The 23,284-nt window shown below is 39.0% G+C and overlaps 2 protein-coding genes across 5 annotated transcripts in view; one reads left to right on the forward strand and one right to left on the reverse strand.

The window, feature by feature from the left end:
• Nucleotides 1-23,284, forward strand: part of NUDT5 (nudix hydrolase 5) — a 29,300-nt gene that overhangs the window by 1,829 nt on the left and 4,187 nt on the right. For 2 of the 3 annotated variants that reach the window (XM_036240042.1, XM_036240032.1), the window contains exons 2-7: nt 7,948-8,055; nt 13,567-13,634; nt 17,745-17,794; nt 19,060-19,167; nt 21,236-21,331; nt 21,953-22,054. In XM_036240042.1, coding sequence (XP_036095935.1) covers nt 7,993-8,055; nt 13,567-13,634; nt 17,745-17,794; nt 19,060-19,167; nt 21,236-21,331; nt 21,953-22,054 — 487 coding nt within the window. In that variant the 5' untranslated portion in view covers nt 7,948-7,992. Of the gene's footprint in view, nt 1-7,947; nt 8,056-13,566; nt 13,635-16,036; nt 16,131-17,744; nt 17,795-19,059; nt 19,168-21,235; nt 21,332-21,952; nt 22,055-23,284 lie in introns of those variants that run through there. The other variant, XM_036240049.1, reaches the window with a different exon arrangement.
• The window catches only part of SEC61A2 (SEC61 translocon subunit alpha 2), a 45,239-nt gene continuing 38,642 nt past the window's right edge, over nt 16,688-23,284 (reverse strand). The window contains exons 14-15 of one of the 2 annotated variants that reach the window (XR_004956406.1): nt 20,438-20,528; nt 16,688-16,824 (exon numbers count right to left, since the gene is read on the reverse strand). The gene's annotated coding sequence lies outside the window, so the exon portion shown is untranslated. The remainder of the gene's footprint in view (nt 16,825-20,437; nt 20,529-23,284) is intronic. The other variant, XR_004956405.1, reaches the window with a different exon arrangement.

The raw sequence follows: 23,284 nt of genomic DNA on the forward strand, positions 1-23,284 counted from the left end.
TCTTTTTTTTTTTATCCTCACTCGAGGATATTTTTCCATTTTTTGTACAGATAGAGTGGAAGGGAGAGAGAGGAAGGGAGAGAGAGAGAGAAACATCAACGTGAAGGGACACATCGAGTGGCTGCCACCCGCACGACCAACCAGGGTCGGGGACAAACTGCAATCAAAGTACGTGCCCTTAGCGGGAACCGAACCCAGGTCTCTCCGGACCGCAGGCCAACGCTCTAACCGCTGAGCCAAACTGGCCAGGGCAGATGCTCCAGTCTTTTTAATGGATACAACAAAATTCACTTTTACTATTTTTTTTTCTTTATTTTATTTTAGAGAGAGAGATAGAAACATCAATGAGAGAACATTGATTGGTTGCCTTCTGCATGCTCTTCACTGGGGATTTGGCCCACAACCTGGGCATGTGCCCTGACCAGGAATCGAACTGGCGACCTCTTGGTGCATGGGTTGACACTCAACCACTGAGCCACCAGCCAGGTGACTTTCACAATTTTTTAGCCGCATGTTTGTCTTCACTTAGCCATAAAGTGTTTACATTCATTAAGTTTCTTCAATAAAACCTTTACAACAATGGAAATAGTTGCTTTTTCTTGTGCATGCCAAAAATAAAATGTCGGTGGCCAAATGATTGGGTGTTACTGTGCAATTACAGATAATGTAATTAATGAAAAAAACATTTCCTTCTCTAAAGCCATAACATGACTAATCCTTCTATGTTAATATTTCCAACTACCTGCTGGTTTTCTCCATTTGGAAATCCTTCCAACATCCCAAACTCAATGAATCCAAATTTGGACAGTGCAGCAACCCTTTCTCCTTCTGATGTCCCAGTGTTTTTTAAGATCATCTCCTTCTTGGAATTAGCTTTGGAAACCTCTTACCCAGAAACTGTTCTAGGAAAAGTAATAAGCTCATCTGCAAGGAATTCAATCTGTTCTTGCTATCGCTACCACCCTAGGCCAAACTATTGCCTGTACTATTCCAAGAAGTTCTTCACTGTAACCCATTAAAATCCCCAAGGGTAATTAACAGTCAGTTCACTCTTATTCAACCCATACCTGTCAAGAAAAGAAAACCTTTCAGTGCCTTTCCATCGATCCTGTACGAAGTACAGAAGTCTTCATTATCTGAGGATAATTGGGGGGGGGGGGGGCTCACTGAAAGTGAATCCGTTTGATATGGGTGCCAAAATCTTACCATAATGGTACAAAAGAATGGCTAATAAAAACATTACCTTAGCCCTGGCCGGTTTGGCTCAGCAGTTAGAGTGTCGGCCTGCGGTCCAGAGATACCCAGGTTCGGTTCCCGCTAAGAGCATGTATCTCCGTTGCAGTTTGTCCCCGGCCCTGGTTGGATCGTGCGGGTGGCAGCCACTCGATGTGTCCTTTTCACGTCGATGTTTCTCTCTCTCCCCCTCCCACTATCTGAACAAAAAAACGAAAAAGTGTCCTCAGGTGAGGATTAAAAAAAAATTACCTTAAAAAAACCCTATACTAATTGATTGATTCTCTGTTCATTATGATAATTTCTATGCAATTACTCTGAAAGAATGTAGAGTGGCATCTTAGACATGTCCAAGCATTTGATTTTTGACTTGAACACGCAATCATAAAATTAGTTTTTTGTTTTGTTTTGTTTTTATCCTCACCCGAGGACTTTTTTTTTATATATATATATTTTTTGTTCAGATAGAGTGGGAGGGAGGGAGAGAGAGAGAAACATCGACGTGAAAGGGACACATCAACAGAGTAGCTGCCACCCGCACAACCCAACCAGGGCAGGGGACAAACTGCAACTGAGGTACGTGCTCTTAGCGGGAACCAAACCCGGGCCTCTCGGGACCACAGGCTGACGCTCTCACTGCTGAACCAAACCGGCCAGGGCCATAAAATTAGTTTTGCAAGCACTGATCCTCTCCCACTTCTTTCAGAGTGCCTTGTTGATTTCTCTACCTAGTGATTAAACTGTTCCAACTGCCTAACCTTCATTTGCCAATCAGATGCTTTGCTTATGACCTGAGCGCCCATATCTTTCATTTGGTTGAAAATAGATGGTATTTATAATATTCATCTGGAAGAGAGTAGCCAACATATAATTTCATATTGTGATTTTGCTTCGTTTTGCAACCTCAGCAAACTGCAAATTGAAATTTAAATATGGTAATAATTTGAATAAAAATAATAAGGAGCCTAAGTGCAAACTCCACAGCCTGGCTTTTGAGATTCTCAGTTTAACTCCTTGAATTGTTAATTACTACTTAACTCTAATCCATCTGTTACTACTAATACTGAAATACTCAAGTTTGTGAAAAAGTAATCACTTGTCTCCCTCCCTTCAGTGGAGAACTGTTAAGAGCTAACTCCAAGAGGAGCTAACATAACATAGTTTGTGGCCTGCCAGTAAAGATTTGACAAAATTTTGAGATGTTCTAAATTAAAATTACAGCTTCCAGAGAGTGAGAGAAACAGACAGAACAGCCTGCTAATTAATAGTTGTGGAACCACTCTGACAAAAGACTGGTCACATTTCTGTATATCTGTTAGAATTTAGGATTAATTTCCAGGTGGCTGTTTCCCTGATTGTTCAAAAGAGAGAACAGCCTGGTGCTTTAGAATCCTGGGAGCCTCCCTCCACTTCTTATTTGCACATGTACTTCCCAATCCATAGGAGCCCACTCAGGAGGAAGATGGACATACTGACTTTCCTACCTAGCCATGCTGCAGATGGTTTAGATTCCATACCCCAAGACCAAATTTTTTTTTTTTCTTTTGCTAGCAATGGCCCAATAAACCCTTTCTTTTAAAGTTAAAAAAAATTTTAAACAGGTTGTTGGGTGCTTCGTTTGCCTGCAAATTTGGGGGAAGTGGGGAGGCATCCAGTCAAATCCAGCACTTGGAGATGTGTTTGCAAATAGTAATATCCATTGTATGTGGGGTTTGTTTGTTTGTTTTGAGGGGTTGGAGAGGGAAAGCTTGAGGACCACAGGGCTTGCCACACTCTCCTGTAACTTCTCAGCCTTTCCCCCAGATAATGTCTCTGTTTTGTTCATGGTGGTTCCTTGTACTTGGAATACTTTCCCTGCCTTCTTAGTTTGTAAACCTTAAGTTAATATCAAACTGCCTTTTAGTAGTAGCCTTTTAAACGTCTACAATTTTCCCACCTCCCAAGTGGATGTGATTTGTCTTGCACTGAAAGCACCCTGGTATTGCATTATCTCTATGGCACACATTTGCCCCAGTGGTTTGTTTGCTAAACTGTAGATCCCCAAGGGCAGGAATAGCAGTCAATTTACATGTAGTATATATTCAAACATTTCCCGTACCCTTGCTCACAAAGTTAGAGTTTCCACTGTACAGGAAACCTACATTCTGTGACATTTTCCCTCACTACAGTTTTTGTGCCATGGAAAAATCATACATTTGACCACCGTAGACCTTCACTGCTCAAACTGAACAGTTAAAATGACTTATGTGAATTAAAACAGCATTCAACATTATGTTCATGGGTGTTTGAGTATAACACACAGAAAAATGTAGACGGCCTTAAATTCTGGCTAATGAAGTGGGTAAGATTCAAATTAAACTTTACTTCCAAATCTCGACATAGCATTGTGTCAACTTAGGAAAGGTGCTCTGTCGCAGTAATGGAGACAGGAGTGTGACACATGAAATGGAAACCATTTGTTTCTGCAGCATGTTATGTGTAGTGACCGGCCCCTAAATGGTACCATTTAGAAATGGTGCTAAAAATATTCTTTTTCTCTCTCTCTAGTATTTTTTAGATGCTTTTATAATGAACACTTTGGTAATCAGTACAGGATATACTTTTGAAATCACTCTTTAACCACATTTTTCATTATTCACACTGTCAATAGATCGCAACACAATACTGTTTCCCCTTGGGGCTGATTGCATTAATGTAATTACCCTAGAGAGGCCCAGCCCTGCTTGCCACTTTTTTCCCTTTTGTAATTTATGTCTGTGGCTTGTGTTTCGTGTGATTGGTTTTTTTATTTTGTTTTTTGGTCTTTTAGGTCTCTACTTTCTAGCTTAAATATTTTTAATAACAATCTACCTGAAATAAGTGTTATAGCTACATTTGCCAACCCAGGCTTGATCTTTTGATTAAAGACTTTCATAATTTGAGTTTAGCTAACTTGGGTAAATGAGCAGATGCAGAACCATTCTTCAGAGTAGCACTTCACCTTTTTGGTGTTTGCAATCCCTTTGAAAATCTCAGGGACACTATGAAGATATAAACCTGGGGGACATAGCAGATAATTTAAATGACTTAAAGTTATATATAAAGCTGAAGGAATTGGTGGCCCCTCTGCCCCTAAAGATACTCAGGCGGGGCTGGGGGAAGGACCTCTATGCTATTCCAAATTAGATGTTACTGACCATTTTGTCTAGACTTTCTGGGAATCCAGATTAAGAACCATTTTCATAGAGAATATCTGAGATTATCCTAGCTCTTCCCTTTGTATCTTCTGGTGGTACTTACATTTCTGAAGACTGCAATTCTCTGCTTTTAAGAAGTTTGGGTATGTACAGAAAAGTTATTTGGGGTCAGAGTGTTATTTTTTAAAAGGTAAAAAAATGAACCTAATCCAAGCATCTGTGCTATTCTAGACAGTTTATGTTGTGTTGTAAATGGGGTTGCTTGGTTGCCTACAAGTTATTTTCTCTTCACTGGCAGGATTAAAAGTGGAGGAAATTTTCCTTCTCTTATATTATTAATAGAAGGGAATGGAAATCTAGAAGGTAAAATCTAGATAGATATAGTTCTTTTATCTGGGAGTGGAACACGCAGGTAGACAAATAGCCAACTGTGGTTAGTTTTCATCTGGGTCGGCATTCTGCTTTGACTAAAATAATGTAAACTATTTGTCTAATGTAGACCAGTGCCAGTTAATAATTTACCTAGTAAATTACTATCTGTGGCACTTTCAAAGGAATAACTTCCTGTTTTCTCATTCTATATGCATGTGGTCAGTATGCTAAATGTCTGTCTAAATACCTAACTATCCATGTAGCTTCTTGATTACTTTCAAGCCTCTTTTCAGATGTCACTAAAGAGGCCTTTCCTGATAGCTCTATAGATTAGCAAATCACTGCATCGTCTTCACTCTCCTTGTCCTTCTTAATCTTCTTCTATAAAACAGTCACCCAGCATAAACTGTGTTTATTGTTCCTCGCTTTTTCTCCCCTTCTTCTTACGAGAAAGTAAACTCCCACAGGGCAGGGCCTTTGTTCTGTCCACAGCTTTATTCCTAGCACTGGGGATGTTCTCTCACCTTCAGTGGCTCTGCCACAAGCTGCTTTAGCCAGCTTACCTAAGATAGTCAGTACTTGGTTTTTACAAATATTAAATTAGTTTGTGCACACTTTTTCAGTTTAAATGTGTGTGAAGATGTAGAGATATATCTTTCTCTCATCCTCATTGTTTTTTATTTAGCATATATATGGCCACCTTTTCTTACCTAAGGCCTCGAATTTTGCTTCTTTGCCAAAGTCCTTATTGGAAATTTAATTTCTAGTGTTACCCATAATTGGCAAGCAACAATGTTGATGACATTTTAATACAGTAAGAAATACATTTAATTTTACAACAGAAATATGTGTTGTGCATCAGGCAAAATATATACCCAGAGGAGAGTAAAGTGGATGCTCAGTAGAGCCATGCATCACTAGCCTGCTGAGTCCAAGGCGGAACTCCTTGACTAGTCTCCTAGCTTTGTCAGTCTTCGGACCCAGCATGACCTTCAGCAGCGAAGCTGTCCTGAACATTTGCCTGTTGGAGATTTTAAGACTATAAAATTAATGGTTGTTAATTGAGATGTAATTCACACACCATAAAATTCACCTTAAACTGTAAAATTCATTGGTTTTTAGTATATTCACAGGATTTCCACTATCACCATTTAATTCTAGGACATTTTCATCAAAAAGAAACACCATACCCATAAGCAGTCACTCCCTATTCCCTTTCTTCCCCAAATCCCTTGGCAACCACTAATCTGCCTTCTGTCTCTGTGGATTTGCCTATTCTGGATGTTTCATGTAAATGGAATCATGATATTTGGCCTTTTGTGTCTGGCTTCTTTCACTTAGCACAGATATTGCCAAAGTTCATCCATGTTGTAGCATGTGTGAGAACTTTATTCCTTTTTATGGCTGAATAATATTCCATTGTATGTAATACAAAATTTTATTTACCCATTTATCAATTGATAAGACATTTAGGTTGTCTTTACTTTGGGGCTATTAGGAATAATACTTCCACGAACATTTCTGTACAAGGTTTTATATGAGCATGTTTCATTTCTCTTGGTTATATACCTAGGAGTGAAATTACTGGGTCATATGGGAACAATGTAAATAAATATCTAGTGTCTAGGAGATAGTTTTGAAAATCATTTCATGTTAAGTAGGAGTAGTGATGGTAGAGATGACACTTTCAATAAATGTTAGTGGTAGAATTTTTAGGACTTGCAGTGGGTAAGTTATGGTTGGTAGAGAAGAATAAGGGATTGGAGATACTTATTTCTAGCTTGGGAATGATGGTAAATCTAGTTAGGAAAGTAGATTATGATAATCAGGGTAAAAATAGCATCACCTGTTCTTTCAAGAATTCCAATAATGTTGGAGGAGAAAGCGATTATAGGAAGATTGATTGATTGTTTTGTTGGTTGTGTTTAGCATGGGAAACGTGCTGAGGTAATTACTAAAGATATGATGGTAGTTTAATTATCACTTCAGGTCCCAGAAGAAACATTTATATTTTCCCTAGAGCTAAAGTTGGGAGGTGGTGTGGGTTAGGGAACTATGGAATTTAAGTGCAGTGAAGGGCTGGAAGAGCCACTGAGAAATGTAAGTAACAAGGAAACAGAAAATAGGAATGAAAAAAGCAAGACAGAGGATCAATTCAGAAAATCCAACAGCTAAATAGCAGTTCCTGAAAAAGAGCCGAGAAAATGGGGCAGGGGAGGTTATTGGTGAAATAATTCAAGAAAAGTTCCCCATCAAGAAGCACAGTCTGAAGTTTCCAGATTGAAAGGACCCACTTGAGTAATCCGGTAACATCAACATGGAGACATTAATAACTACAAGTTTGTAAAGAAAGAAAGTAGGTCTCTAAGAAAAAGGATCAAGAATCAGAATGGTTTCAGATTTTGCAACAGCAACACTGGAAGCAAAACAACTGACCGCCTCTTCCCAATTTCTGACAGAAAATTATTTTTAGCCCATAATTCTGCATGCAGCCAGACTATCAACCAACTTTGAAGATAGAAAACAAGATGTGCAGACAGGGTACAAAATGAAGGAATTTAACCAAGATATAGGAGAGAGTAGTAGAAACAAATGGGATGGGACTGCTCCTCACAGATCTTGTAGTACTAGTGAACTGTGACTTGGACATGTTAAAACTTTAAAGTGAATGGGCTACAATAATGTGAATGTATTCAATACCACTGAAGTGTACATTTTAAAATTATTAACATGGTATATATCCACTTACCACAAGTTAAAAAAAAAAAATTAAATGGAAGAAAAAAATAGCCAGCCTACAGTCTTCAAGTTGAGCTGTAAATAGTTGAGGGGTGGCATGGGGAGTAGTATACAGTCTTTGTACTGTTCCCTTGGGAAGTCTATTAAATTTGGAGTTAGAAGATCTAAGAATGTTACCTAAGGTGTTCTAGTACATACACAGAAGGAACTTGGCTACTGTGGACTGGACCTAATGGGATGGCTTTAAGTTATTCCCTGGATGTTTCTAGGGCCTTTGCGTTTACTTTTCCATCTAGGGCAGTTCTCTTAGATCCTCATGAGAAAAGTAGCTTTGATGACACATTAGATTTTCACGTCTTAAGTGCTTTGACCAAATGTTTAATTCAGAAAAATAAATGTAGCTTAAACAGATCTCTTTCTCTTGCAGTTTGAACTTCTTGCCTAAGAACTGGAAACACTAACTAGTTTGAAAATGGAAAACCAGCAACCAGTGGATTCTCCTCGAAAAACCAAACAGTTTATTATTTCAGAGGAGGTATAAATTGTTTTTCAGTTCCCTTTCCTCTCCCCACATAAAACTAAGTTTCAAAGAAATGTATAGACTATTTGTTGTTTCAAATTATTGTTTTTAATTCTTAAAGACAGTTTTTGTACATTGTTCCTGCTCTCTTTTTAGGACTCAGGGTCATTGTGCTCTTGTGTGGGAGTAGTAGTGTATCCCTTTTAATTATATGTATTAGTGAAATTGAGACTGATTTAAAAGTGGACTGTGGCTGTTGATAGAAAAATTCTCAATTTTTAATAAAAGTTTCCCTGGGTAGAACAATAAATCACAGGTGAGTTTTAGGGCTTAGACATTTCATACTTAGATATCACATCTTAATTAGCTGTTTATGGTCTCAGTATGTATAACAACAAAAATCTAACTTTTTAGTTGTAGTCCAAATTCCAGAGCAAATGTATGTCTTTTATGCTACGACTCAGTTTAGCTTTTAAAAAGTCTCTTCCTATAGGAACCATTGCAATGGATACATTTTAAATCCTTCATCTTGGAACTCTGATCTTGACACCTTTCTGCAATTCTTTTTTAAAATTTAAAAATCTCCATGTGGTCTGGTGCCCCTACAGGCACAGAGCCTAGCGTGCAGTGACCTGGTCCCTGGTGAGCGACCAACAGCGCCCAGCAGGCCCTGAGGAGGCTGCAGTTGGGCCCAAGGAGGAGCCTAGCTGCCCCAAGTGGCAGAGGTGTGCTCCACAAATGGACAGGGGTTGGGAGGCAGTTGAGGGGCTTCTCCTAGTCCATGCTGCCGTGGGCAAGGGAACCACAGAGGGCTAAGGCCTGGCCAGGAGGTGAAGGCTGCAGGCATGAGGAGCTGTGACTGATGAAAATGAAAGGCCATGGATGAAGATAGACTTTGAATTACAAGCACAACAGCTAAACTCACTTTTTGATGCAACAATTTTTCAGAACAGTTTTTGAGAACACTTCCCATACATTTCCTATTTGATCATCACAACAGTCCTATAAGGAGCTGATGCTACACACATAGATGGTGACTAAACTGTTGTGGAAGTACAAGAAACTGTTTTGTTTCAGATGTTGTGGATTTAGACATAACTGCATAACTTTGTTCCTGATGACCTAGACTCAGTTGTAATCCAAGATGCCATCGAGGATGTTATAGAAAGATGTTCCGGCCCTGGCCGATTTGGCTCAGTGATTAGAGTGTCGGCCCATGGACCAATGAGTCCCAGGTTCGATTCCAGCCCAGGGCACTTACCTCGGTTGCAGTTAATCCCCAGCCCTGGTTGGGGTCATGCAGGAGGCAACTGGTCGATGTGTCCCTCTCACATCGATGCTTTTCTCTCTCTCTCTCTCTCTCTCTCTCTCTCTCTCTCTCTCTCTCCCCCTTTCTCTCCTTCCCATTCTATCTGAAGATAAAAAAATATATATCCTCGGGTGAGGATTAAAAAAAAAAAATCAAGAAACACGTGGCTGCCCACAAGGGTAAAAAAATTGCAGATCCATTTGTTCTAAGTCACCATATTCTCTGGTTCACACAAAAGGTCTTCCATTTAGGCGTAAGAGATGTAGAAAGGGATGTAGGCAACAAAATGAGCTTAAAAAGCATATGAAGACACAGTGGCAGGAAAATGTATCTGTGTGAGTACTGTGAGTCAAGCACTACAGATACCTGAGGCTTTAAACACACGTTATTTACACTGATAACGAAAGACCCCTCACTTTGTGAGCACTGCGAGAAAGGGTTCCAGAGACCTTCAGAAAAGAACCAGCACACAATGCGGAGCATCTTAAAAAAAGGGGGCCTGCACCAACAATACTTCTGCAGACATTTCTAGAGATGTTGGCCTAAGCAGTCTCATTCACATACAGTACTGTATATTGGTTTATGCTGTGTATAAAAACAGTATTGCTTTTGGTTGACTTTTTTTTTACATTTTGTTCAATAGTGTTCTGAATTCCAATCAGTGTGCTTTATCAATGGGAAAAAGTAACAACAAGCAAGTTCCTTTTAATGAAGTAATCCTTGCTTCTATACTGAAATTGTCTTGTTAGTTTTATATTTATTTAACTATTTACCTTGCTTACCTTGCTAGTACTCTATTAAGTCCATTTAACTTGGCTTTGACCATTTAAGCTGGTTTTGATTAGAACATAAAGGTATGTTTTAAGTGCATGAGGAAAATCTGAGGCCTTACTTGGAACATCACCTAGTCTTTCACCGTTGTGTTTTTCCTTGAGAGTTAACTTTTTTATTTTGTGTTGTTTTTCCTAAGTCCTCACCCGAGGATATTTTTCCATTTATCTTCAGATAGAGTGGGAAGGAGAGAGAGACACACATCAATTGGTTGCCTCCTGAAGGACCCCAACCTGGGCAGGGGACCTAAGTGCAACAGAGGTATGTGCCCTTGACCCGAATCGAACTGCAATTCTTTGGTCTGTGGACCAACACTCCAACCATTGAGCCAAACCAGTCAGGGTCATAGTTGACTTTTTTTAAACAAATAGTTCTGACTCAGAGTCATTAATTCATAACATAAATATGGTTCATTAGAATTTCATAATGTTGAGATAAATTTTGGAGAATAAAACCGTTTTGGGGTCCTTAAATTGGCTGGCTGCACCCGTGTACCTAGCAGTCGTGGGAGATTTAGGACTTTTCTTCCCACTTGGAGCTGCCGTGCCACTTCCTTATGGTGCTCCATCCTCTGCGTGTTTAGGTTTTTACCTTTCATCTTTCTCTTTGCCGTTGATACCTGTCTTCAAGAGTTTATAGGGTCAGAAATCTAAATATTGGGTGTTTGGGAAGCCTCTGAAGTGCTGGATCGATTTAGTCCAGCTCTAAATCAAGTACTTTAAGCTGGTATGAACTTCACCCTGAATGCCAGTCAAAACTAAGGCATGTACCTGTCCCAGAGGGAGTTCCGGTGCCCTCTTGGCCTCCATAACATAATTAAGAAAAAAACCCACAATAGCCCTGGCCAGTTTGGCTCAGCAGATGGAGCCTTGGCCTGCGGATCCGAGAGTCCCGGGTTCAGTTCCCGCTAAGGGCATGTATCTCAGTTGCGGTTCGTCCCTGGCCCCGGTTGGGGTTGTGTGGGTGGCAACCAGGTGATGTGTCTCTCTCACATCAATGTTTCTCTCTCCCTCCCTTCCCTTCACCCTCCCGCTCCATCTGAAAATAAAAATGTCCTCAGGTGAGGATAAAAATAACAACTTAAAATTGCTTGATTCATTGGTCTCTGCAATACTATTCTTGAAAGCTTTATCTATTTTTGTGTGTGTGTGTGTGAGAACCTTTAAAATCTCCCTTATTTTTTATTTTTCCCAGAGGTAATGTAAAATGCTTAAATGAAAGTGGAATTTTATTAATTCTAAAACATCCTATAAAATTAATACAGAAAATGTAATTGGCCATCTAACTATATATTTATAAATATACTGAAAGATAAGGAACATAGCATTTTATGTACTTTATATTTCTCTTAAACAGTCTGGAATCATACATAGTTATTTTTAAAGCACAACACTGAAACCTTTAAAAGGTGTTTAAGGGTTTGGTCAAGTGAATGTGACAAAGTGTATTTGTCTGTGTAAAGAAAAAATGAAATTAGTCACTATTATGTACTGACATTAGTTACAACCTAGTTTTAATTCTTAAAATAATTTTGATTAGTAAAGCTAAAAAATTTGGCCCTGGCTGGTTTGGCTCAGCAGTTAGAGCGTTGGTCTGAGGTCCAGAGAGACCCGGGTTCATTTCCCACTAAGGGCACGTACCTCACTTGCAGTTTGTCCCCGGCCCTGGTTGGGTTGTGCGGGTGGCAGCCACTCAATGTGTCCCTTTCACGTTGATATTTCTCTCTCTCTCCCCCCCCCTCCCACTCTATCTGAACAAAAAATGGAAAAATGTCCTTGGGTGAGGATTATAAAAAAAAAAAATTTTGATGTTTCAGTTAAATGTTTTAAAGAGATACATATTTTTACAAGGAGAAAATATGTTATTTTCTGTAGAAATATCCTATTAAATATTGTAATGTCCCTCCTCTACACTTTGTAAAAAAAAAAATACATAAAAAGAAAATCATATAGGGATGTATGAAATTATTGTAATCATATACTTGAGAATAACATGCAAAAATAAAAATCAGACTATTTTCCTGTTAAAAGATAAATAAAAATAAAAACCTCTCCATGCTACCTTGCCAGTGTGGGTCAGTGGATTGAGCATTGTCCCATGGACTGAGAGGTCCCTGGTTTGATTCCTGGTCAGGGCACAGGCCCAGGTTTTGGATTCAATCCCCAGTAGGGGGTGTCCAGGAGGCGGCCGATCGATACTTCTCTCTCTCCCTTCCTCTCTAACAAAATCAATAAACACATATTTTTAAAAATAAAAATCTCTTCATGTTACCTGTGAATAGATGTGCTGGTAATAAGTAGGTTGTTTCTGGTAAGAAGTGAAAGACGGCCCTGGCCGGTTTGGCTCAGCGGTTAGAGCGTCAACCTGCGGTCCAGAGAGACCCGGGTTCGGTTTCCGCTAAGGGTACGTACCTCGGTTGCAGTTTGTCCCCGGCCCTGGTCGGTCGTGCGGGTGGCAGCCACTCGATGTGTTCCTTTCACATCGATGTTTCTCTCTCTCTCTCTGTTCCTCTCTCCCCCTCCCATTCTATCTAAACAAAAAAATGGGAAAATGTCCTCGGGTGAGGATTAAAAAAAAAAAAGAAGTGAAAGACGGCATAGTCAGAGCATCTACTGCTATATGTACACAGTGTCACTTTCCTGTTAATACAGTATAGTGCCATAGTAAGTTAGTCCTGGGAACCTAAACTACTCAATGTCTAGGCAGAAAGATGCTGAGTGTGCCACTCAGATTGGAAACCCTGTCATTGGACATGGTTTCCCCTTAGTCAACTTTGCTTTGTAGTCATTGAAAGTAAAATGGCACTGATGAGTTCACATATTAAACACATATGCCTATATGACTAGCACTCAGATCAGAGGCCCAAATATGAGGAGCATCCCAGAGAACCCCCTCACTCCTTTGTGCTTCCTTCTAGTCTTCCTTCCCCAGCCCACCCCACCCCACCCCAAGAGTTTTCTTTTTATGTCTCAGTACTACCTCCAAAACTCCAAATGGAAGCAGAACCACCCCCCCCCAGGAAAACAACATTTAGTACTCTCAACTGAAAACTTGCACATGACCTCGGTTGCAGTTTGTCCCCGGCCCTGGTCGGTTGTGAGGGTGGCAGCCACTCGATGTGTTCCTTTCACGTCGATGTTTCTCTCTCTCTCTCTCTGTTCCTCTCTCTCCCTCCCACTCTACCTGAACAAAAAATGGAAAAATGTCCTCGGGTGAGGATAAAAACAAAAACAAACAATGAAAACTTGCACATGAATGATTGGAAGGGAAACATGATAATTGGGAGGGCTATATAGAGAAAATGTGAAAAGAAAAAAAACCTTCTAAATTAAAAACAACTCAGTTTGAAAACTCCCCAATTTATTTGTCATCTGATCTCCTTTTAGTTAATTGCAGAAGGAAAATGGGTCAAGTTTGAAAAAACAACTTACATGGATCCTACTGGTAAAACAAGGTAAACTATATTTTTTCCTTTGTAAAATGCTCGGTATTGGGAGGTTCTCAAATTCTCTACTTAGTGTTTGACTTAAACGTCGATATTTTCCTCATTGTAAACTCTATCTTAAATAATCTAATTTAGCTGTTTTCCCATTGTTAGAATGTCTGAATCACTTATAATCTCTGAATAAGATTATATTGTAAAATTGTTATAGTAACTAGTCAGGAAGCTATTTTAACACCATCTCCCCAAGTAGTTTGGTGTGAACCTAAAACTTGTGGGACAAGCCTAATTTAAGCTGATAAAACAGCAAAATAATTAACAATGCAGGTTCCTTCTTTCTAATTAAACCAATTCTAATCTCTACATTAGAATTAAAGAGGAAATATTGCTGTGTTTGAGGTAAAAGTTACATGCTTACACCTTGCTCATGGAAATGTAAATTGGAAAAAAAACATTTTGTAAAGCATTTCACAATATGTATCAATCATCTTAAAGATACTAGGGCTGTTTGGAGCCAGGTCACTGTGAGGTCTGAGACTCTCCCTAAGAAAACTATTTGGAATCAGATTTATGCCTTAAAAATGGTCATCAAATTTTTAAAAAATAAATTGAAAGCAACCGAAACATCCTAAAAATAAGGGATTATTATAGTGTAATAATTTTATAAAATCTATGCATCCATGCACAAAGCAGATTATGAAGACCACCCAGCAATATGAGAATAGTAAATTGATAACAGAATAGGAAATTGTTTATATGTTTTTTAAACTCTGCCAAATAATGTGTAAGTAAAAGCAAGAAGAAAAACTAGAAAAATATTAATGGTAGCTGTATGATTAACATTTCTGTCTTTTATTTTTCAGATTTTCTGTTTAGTAATTTTTATAAGTATCAAAAATGTATTAAAATAGATTAAGCATTTACTTAATGAAATATAAGGAATAAAACGGAATGAGAAAATACAAAAATCTAAATTTAGTATCTAGATTATATGATATAAATTCATTAATATAAAAACTCCATTTAAGTGATCAAACAAGAACACATTTTCTTTGTGAGGAAATACATCTATCATCAGTGCAAAAGTACATGGACTTGTCAGTAATATGAACAACTTTTGATTATATCTATTATACTGGCAAAAATATTAATAAGGCCCAATGTTGGATAGCTGTGGGAAACATTAAGATATCCATAGCACTGTTAAATTAAAACCCAAAAGAAAGCTAAGCATACTATGATCCAACAACACTGTCGAAGAGTATATTATCTATTATTTAAAGTGAATTTGATGTATAGAACTAAATATGAACAAAGTAGGGATTTAGAAATGTGGCAAGGCCTAAGCCTTAGGGAGCACAGTATGTCCCAATGACTTATATTTGTGAAACTATAGACAGAGGCTAGAACGCAGCTTACAGTGATATCATTTGAGTTTCTTCCCCATGAAGTTGTTTAAGTTTATAACACAAAATAAAACCCTTAACACTAGTCAGTCTAAGGAGCACGTGTTGGTTTGCACCAGCGGTCTCTCTCTCTTCCTTCCAGCATCATAATTGGGGCTGTGCATCAGAATCATTTGGGGATTATTTCAAAACACTCATTAGGTCTCACCTACAGAGAATCGCTTCAGTAGTTTGAGGCTTAAAGTCTACCAAACTCATACTTACATGGCCTACTCATCTCCAGTCTTCCTCACGTAGGTCTTCCTCACAGCCTCCAAAGAGGTCTTCTGTGAAGCACTGACATTTCAAACAGAATGTCAAGTGTGGGAGAATGAAGAAGCTCTGTACTTTGCAGTAGGCTACAATTTATAAATTTATAAAATGTTTTATCTATTACCTGATATAAAAGCATGCACATAAGGATAAAATAGCTAGAGAATCCTTTGTTTTGCTGTCTTATTCATGGAAGAGGCTATAGAATTAATTTTAGAAGTGTACAAGTATGCTGGCATTATGCCCTTTTGTTGACATTCAGGACAAAACTGAAGTCATTTTCTTGTGGCCCTTCCAACCTCTTGTGTTTATTGACCAGAGGGAAGAGAGCAAAACGACTTTTCCTGTAATAGCAAAGACTAAAAAGTGGAGTAACTTTAACCAGAATCAGAATTCTAAAGCTACAAGAGGCTTGTGAAATAACATGCTCTTAACTCCCAAGTTTTACAAAAGAAAAGTCTTGAGGAGGTTGTGGCTATGGGTTAGACAGTAGGTAATAGAGACTAAAATTTTCTGACTCAACCCAATGTACAACTCTCAGAGTCCCTTTAAAGATGACTAGAGCTTTCATGGGGCATTCTAGTGTTTCTTATAAATGCATTTATATTTTACTGCTCATAATTGATGGCTCATTCATTACTGCTTATTTATCTCATCTTTACTACTATAATGATGCTCTTTTTCCCTTATTCCTAGTGTATTTGGGATGGGACCTTCAGTGCTTTTCCTGGCATTGTCTTCTTCAGTCTTTAGGACTAACCTTAAGAGGCAGCAGAAAGCTAAGCAAAAGGTGTTTTGTCTCTTGCAATCCATATTAATGACTTATCAGAATTGCGTGTTGGCTGGCTTCTTGCTACTAACAGGAACACTGGGCAGCTGTGAGTTGTCATAGTAATCTGTCTGATTTTCATAGGTTCTTTTTGACATATTTGCCCTGCAGAATTTGGGTACAATACTTGAAAAATCTACAGTATACAGCAAGTTGTTTTTTGTTAACTAGATAAAATATCTCAATATTTTTAAAATAGAAATGTGTCAAGCCCTGGCCGGTTTGGCTCAGTAGTTGGAGTGTCGGCCTGCAGACCAATGAGTCTTGGGTTTGATTCGGCTCAAGAGCACGTACCTTAGTTGCAGTTCATCCCCAGCCCTGGTAGGGGTTGTACAGGAAGCAACCAGTCAATGTGTCTCTCTCACGTTGATATTTCTCTCTCTCTCTGTCTCCCTCCTACTCTATCTGAAGAAAAATGGAAAAATATCCTCGGGTGAGGATTTAAAAAAAAAAAGAACAAATGTGGCAAGAGTCAAACCTCAAACCAGATAAAAAGTCTGAGGGTTCCTCCAAGTAACACATCTTATACTCACTGTTACTCTAAGGAGATGATGTTGATGCCTTTCTTATCCTAATCCCCAGAGCCACTCAGATGTCTTCTCTTGGATCCAAAATTATTTCCTTCTTCACTCCCATCTCTTACCACTGCTTTTTTCTATTTAAGGAATGAGAGTAAAGGGGGAATTTCTCTCAGATGCCCCTCCTACCCCCACAAGCAACATGATTGTGCCAATAACTGGAGTTTCGGTACAACATTCCCCTGAAACAAATAACTTGTCATTAATGAAGCCATAAACAGGAGCAGAAAACCTCGTTTTCTTCTGGGGACATTTTCCCTTAAATAAGATGTCACACAAGCACAGTAGAGCATGCTCCTAAATTTAAGAATTCCTCAGTTAAGCCCAGCCTGGGTGGCTCAGTGGTTGAGCGTCGACCCATGCTCCAAGAGGTCACCGGTTCGATTCCCGGTCAGGGCAAATGCCTAGGTTGTGGGCCCAATCCCATTGATATTTCTATCTCTCTCTCCCTCTCCCTTCCTCTCTCTAAAAAAAAAAAATATATATATATATACATATATAGATATATATATATCAATCAAGGGGGAAAAAAAATTCCTCAGTTAATAAATGGAAAGGTCCTGCTTTCTTAAATAGTGTATTTTACATCACAGACTTTAAATCTAGATTGTGTAAGTAACGAACTCACTAGGTTCTCATTGTGCAGAGTATCCTTTTTTCATACGGGCTTACAGTGCATACACTGCTTATCAGCTTAGAAAGCTGTAGTCACCAGCCGTGCTGCTCCCCTCCAGATTTATGATCCAAACTAAAGTGTTTCAAGTAATTGATTTGAAAAGCAGTTCAAATGACAGCACCCAGAGAGGCAAATGTCCGTTGGCAATTATAAAACGGTACAATTGGCTTTTTAAAGAATGATCTTCACTGCTGTGGTCTTGTTGACCATTTGTATATTTGCATGCTTTGCATTTGTAAAATTCTTGCTATACACACAAAACCTAAGAACATTTTTCTCTTTAGCGCTAATGATTTTATTTCTTCTTCTCTGCCTAAACAGAACTTGGGAAACTGTGAAACGTGCAACCAGGAAAGGACAGTCGGCTGATGGTATGAGTGCAGAACTATTATAACCCTTCCTAAGAGAAGCTAACACATATTGCTGTAGTAGGCTAGGTGCAGGAGGGTTGTGTTTGTTTTGTTGTTGTTTTCAATTATTTTATTTTACTTTTTCCATCTCCATTTATCTCCACCATACCCTCTCCCCTCCCCCCAAGGGGGGGGGGTTGTGTTATGGTTTGTTTGTTTTTTACTGTAACTGAGATTTCAGGGCAGGGTTATTTTCAATTATGATTTTTCTCTTTAAATCTAGTATTCATTTTGCAATGCTATGTAACTAAATCAAGCTTTCTTTATAAATAACTTCTGCCTCCTGGTATCTAAGCTCCAAACAGTGTTTTTGAGGGAAGATGTACTAATATTTATAGCCAGACACAAATCAGTAGAATTTGAAGCCACATACTGTGTCTAGGTATGTTACAACTCATAGAAATCCTTTGTATTCTGTTCAAAGGATCTAGGTGAGAGCTTTTAATTTGGAAAATTTATTTGCACTTCACACTCTTAACCAAGTGCTTTATAGTTGATGAGGAAATGGAATTAGGGAACAACTATTCATTCAGTTCACTTTCCCTTCCAGGAGTGAATGGTTTGACTGCAAAGGTCCCAGAAACAATCCTGAAACTCACCTCTGGTCTAGGGGAATTTGGGGAATACATCTTGTTTCTTCCTTTTATTTTTTTATTCTGTGCTGTTTTTTTACTGCTGGGAAAGTGTTGCAGGGGAGAGGTCGGGGTGGGGTACTTCTCCTGAGTAGTGTTTTCTAGATCCCAGTGGGGCTTTGTTTTTATTTTAAGTCCAAGTAACCTGGAACTCACTTGATTTAAAAACAACATAGAAGTGTGATTACTTTTTCTTTAATTACATTTTTTTTAAAAACCTCACCCAAGGATGTTTTTTATTGATTTTGAGAGGGAGGGAAGGATGGAGAGAGAGACAGAGAGAGACATCGATTGGTTGCCTCACACACGCACCCTGACCAGGAATCAAACCTTCGATCTTTTGCTACATGAGATGATGCTCTAACCATTGAGCCACCAGCCAGGACAACTCTTTAACTACATTTTTAAGTGAAAATAACTTCCAAGTTAACTGCCAAGTACTGTAGCTTTTAAGTCCGTATTGCTAAGGGCAAATATGAGGTAGATTTCAGATATAGCATTTCTTTGAAATAGGGATTTTATTAGATTGCTATAAACAGGTTGCTAGCATGACTGACCTTTCATTAGGGACTTCATTTTATTTCCTGGTGACAGGTGTGACGATTATCCCAGTGCTGCAAAGAACTCTTCATTATGAATGTATTGTTCTGGTGAAACAGTTCCGTCCACCCATGGGAAGCTACTGCCTGGAATTCCCTGCAGGTGAGCCACTAAACATAGGGGGGAAAATACTCTTTGGGACTTGTTGGGTTGAGTCAAGACAGAGTCTGAGTACTGCAGGACTTAGACATTTAACACCTTTGTGTCTGTCCATGGGCTTTCAAGTTCAATAAAACCATTTCTTTCTTTTTAAAACATAAATTTTTTTCTCTATTGATTTGAGAGAGAAAGGAAGGGAGAGGAGGAGAGAGATGGAAACATTGATGAGACAACATCTACTGGCCGCCTCCTGCATGCACCCTACTGGGAATTGGGTCCACAACCCAGGCATGTGCCCTGACTGGGAATCGAACTGGTGACCTCTTGGTGCATGGGTCCACACTCAATCACTGAGCCACACCGGCTGGGCCAATGAAACCATTTCTGTAGTGAAGTGCCTCTAGCCACACTCTCCTGGTCCAATCATCCATGGAGACGATGAAAGATGTGGTGTCACAGCTCACCTTTCAAAGGCACTTGCTCTCCTCTTTTTCACATTCTTTCTAGACTCTTTGAGTAATTGCTTTTCACTAATTTGTCAATTTACTTCATCTTCTATCACTAGTGATCTGCCTCTGACAAGAAATTTACAGTAATAATGAGGCCAGACTCCAAAATCTGTGAATGGAAAAGATAGCATGACACTCCCCTATGTAAGCCAAGGGAATTGTCTTAATTTCCATTAAAGTATTTCAGTTGTACAGTAAGTTATCTAGAACTTATATAGTGTATTATTATAGGACTTAATTGAGCTGTTCCATCAGAAAGGATTAGATCTCATTTATCATTAGTGGTTTAATTTATATATATATATATATATATATATATATATATATACATATATATATATATATATACATTAAAATATGTTTTTATTGATTTTTTTGAGGGAGAGGGAGAGAGAAACATCAATCGGCTGCCTCCTGCACACCCCCTCCTGGGGATCGAGCCCTCAACCTGGGCACGTGCCCTGACCGGGAATCAAACCAGGTCTCAGTCCATGGGATGACTCTCAATCCACCGAGCCACACTGGCCAGGCAAGTTTTATATTTTTAAACACCATCCTATTCCATGTATAAATAACTTTCTTTTCTTTCTTATTTACTTGCCATTTTCCCCCAAAAAATTAGTAATTTTAAAAGTAACTGAGCAGCCTATTATTTCACCTTTCTTTTTGCAGTTCTTATTCCTTTCAGGAAAATCACTCAGAATTGCTACTGTCTTCCTCCCACTTGGCCTCTATTTACTCCTCACAATGACCATGGTAGTTACCTACAGTCCACCAGCCTTCAGTTCTGTCCTTTCTGTTGTCCTCAGAGGTGATCTTCAACTCAGTATTTCACTACAGGGTCTCAATATTGTTCTGTGAGAGAGTAAGGCAAATAGGTAACAACTGTCCCCATTTTATATAAGAGGAAACAAAAAAAGCAACAGGCTTCCTGTGCTGTAGTCACATAGCTAGGTCAAAACCTGGACCAGTCAGCCACCAACAAGCCAGTTGTCCTCACAGATTGATGCTGCCTATGCTGTAGAAGAACATTAGTACTGAGATGCTTATGAAAACAATCTAGGTCTAAGAACAGATGAGAACTGTCGTAACCAACTTAACCTGCCTAGAGTTTCATTCTTTTGCCCTTTCATTATTTATTATTATTTTTGTTGTTAATCCTCACCTGAGGATATTTTCATTCATTTTTAGATAGAGTGGAAAGGAGGGAGGGAGAAAGCAAGAGAAACATCTATGCAAAAGGGACACATCTATTGGCTGCCTCCCGCTAGACCCAACCAGGTCCGGGGACTGAACATCCACCTAGGTGCATGCCCTGGACTGGAATCGAACCCGTGACTCTTTGGTCCACAAGCCAATGCTCTAACCACTAAGCCAAACCGGCCAGGGCAATCCGTCTTTTTTTTTTTTTTTAATAAAAATTACAAACCTCAGTTTTATCTGTAAGACTACTTTTCACAGTCCTCTGATTCTTTTCATGTAGCTAGCAGCAGCTATGTTAGGAGAATTTCAAAGAAAAGTTGATTTCCCTCTCCTGCCTCACAAGTGCTTTGGATTTCCAGGTCTTATAGATGACAATGAAAGCCCAGAAGCAGCTGCTCTGCGCGAGCTGGAAGAAGAAACTGGCTATAAAGGTGATATTGCTGAATGCTCTCCAGGTTTGTATTGCTGTCCAGATGTGTACTTGGGGACAAACTATGAAAATTAGCCAAGCAGTAGATTCTTCTATGTGTAAAAGGATTGATTTTTTGGGTGTTCTTTATGGTCAAAATTCAGATGGCTTTTATTTTGGTTAATTCACTGATGAGAAATCATAATTAGATCTGGGCACCATCTACACGTGGTCATCCCCTCCCCTCTAAGTGAGAGCAAATTTGAGCAGGAAGGACCTGGAGCTGGAGAAGAAGTAGGAAATGGTGTTGTTTCCAGTTTTCCACATTCTAAGCTTTATTACATACACACCTCATCCACATGCCATGTTCCTCTCTAGAAGATTTTTTTCTTGATGTAGTGGAAGGATTTACAACATGTGAGTTGTATAGTACAATCTAACCCCTAGACTTACGAAACTTAGGAACTCTGGGAAAAATATGAGTACTGATTACTTACATGCTCTACAGTTCTACAGCATATACTAAGTGACTAGAGTAGACTAGTTTTCCTGCATAAATTCTGTGTTATGGGAATTATGAGACCAGTCTTCTGCTAAGGATATTTAAGTCATGAAACGTGACATCTGACTGATGTCTGTAAAGATGACCTGTTGCTTCTCTCCGTAGTTATATGTATGGATCCAGGTTTGTCAAACTGTACCACACACATCGTGACAGTAACTATTAATGGAGATGAGGCTGAAAATGTAAGACCTAAGGCAAAGCTAGGTAAGTGAACAATGGCTATGTTTAAGGTAGATGAATTGCATTTAATATCTTTTAACTTCTAGTTACTAGATTGATTTTTGATTGGTCAAAAGAATAGTAGCCTTTTGTGGATATTTCATTAGTATTCTTGGCTATTTTCATGATTTTGTGTATTTTAGCATTTTTCTTTTACCACTTCCTTGATTTTTATGCTTTCTTTTTTTTCTTTTTCTTTATTGATATATGAGAGAGACAGAGGGAGGGAGAGGGAGAAAGAGATGGAAACATCAAAGAGAGAGAACATCGATTGGCTAGCCGCCTCCTACATGCCCCCAACCGGGGATCAGGCCCACAACCTGGGCATGTGCCCTGACCAGGAATAGAACTGGCGACGTCTTAGTGCATGGGTTGACGCTCAACAACTGAGCCACACCAGCAGGGCTGATTTTTATGGTTTCTTTATATAAAACGTTAAGTTGTACATTTCCATATTTTCTATTTATTTTCACTTAGTAATATTAGCTATAGGACTTAATAGTAAACAGTGAAAATCATCAAAATCATTAATTTCTGTTTTCATATTTATAGGAATGGCTTAAGTAATTGTTACAGGACATTAGCTTAGAAAAGCTTTTAGGAAATTCTTTGTCCTATATTTCTTAGCAAGTTTGGAATTAGCTTTAATGCCTCTGTCAGTTCCATGTCCTCCCCTAACCCCTTAAAAGAGGTGTTGAGCCCTGGCCAGTTTGGCTTAGCAGTCGGAGCATCAGCCCTTGGACCAATGAGTCTCAGGTTCAAATGCGGTCAGGGGCCTGTACCTCAGTTGCAGTTTATCCCCGGCCCTGGTTAGGGTCATGTGGGAGGCAGTTGTTGTATCCCTCTCATGTCACTGTTTCTCTCTCTCTCCCTCCCTCCCACTCTACTTGAAGATAAATGGGAAAATACCGTCAGGTGAGGATTTAAAAAAAAGAGGTATTGATACACCACAAGAAACTGGGTACGAGAGTGATAGTCTTCATTTCTCATCCTCCAGTTGTTCCTAAATGTTTCAGTATCCCATTTCAGCTAATTTTAAGTGCTTGATATTTAAACTAGCCAATATATATATATAACATGCTCTGGAAAGAATTTGGTGCTTCCTCAGTGTTAAACATAGAATCACCATATGATCCGGCAATTACACTCCTATGTATGCACCCAACTACACTCCTAGGTACACACCCAATTATACTCCTAGGAATTGAAAACAGG

The sequence above is a fragment of the Molossus molossus genome, unplaced genomic scaffold (assembly GCF_014108415.1).
Source record: "Molossus molossus isolate mMolMol1 unplaced genomic scaffold, mMolMol1.p scaffold_m16_p_1, whole genome shotgun sequence".
NCBI classification, from domain to species: Eukaryota; Metazoa; Chordata; class Mammalia; order Chiroptera; family Molossidae; genus Molossus; species Molossus molossus.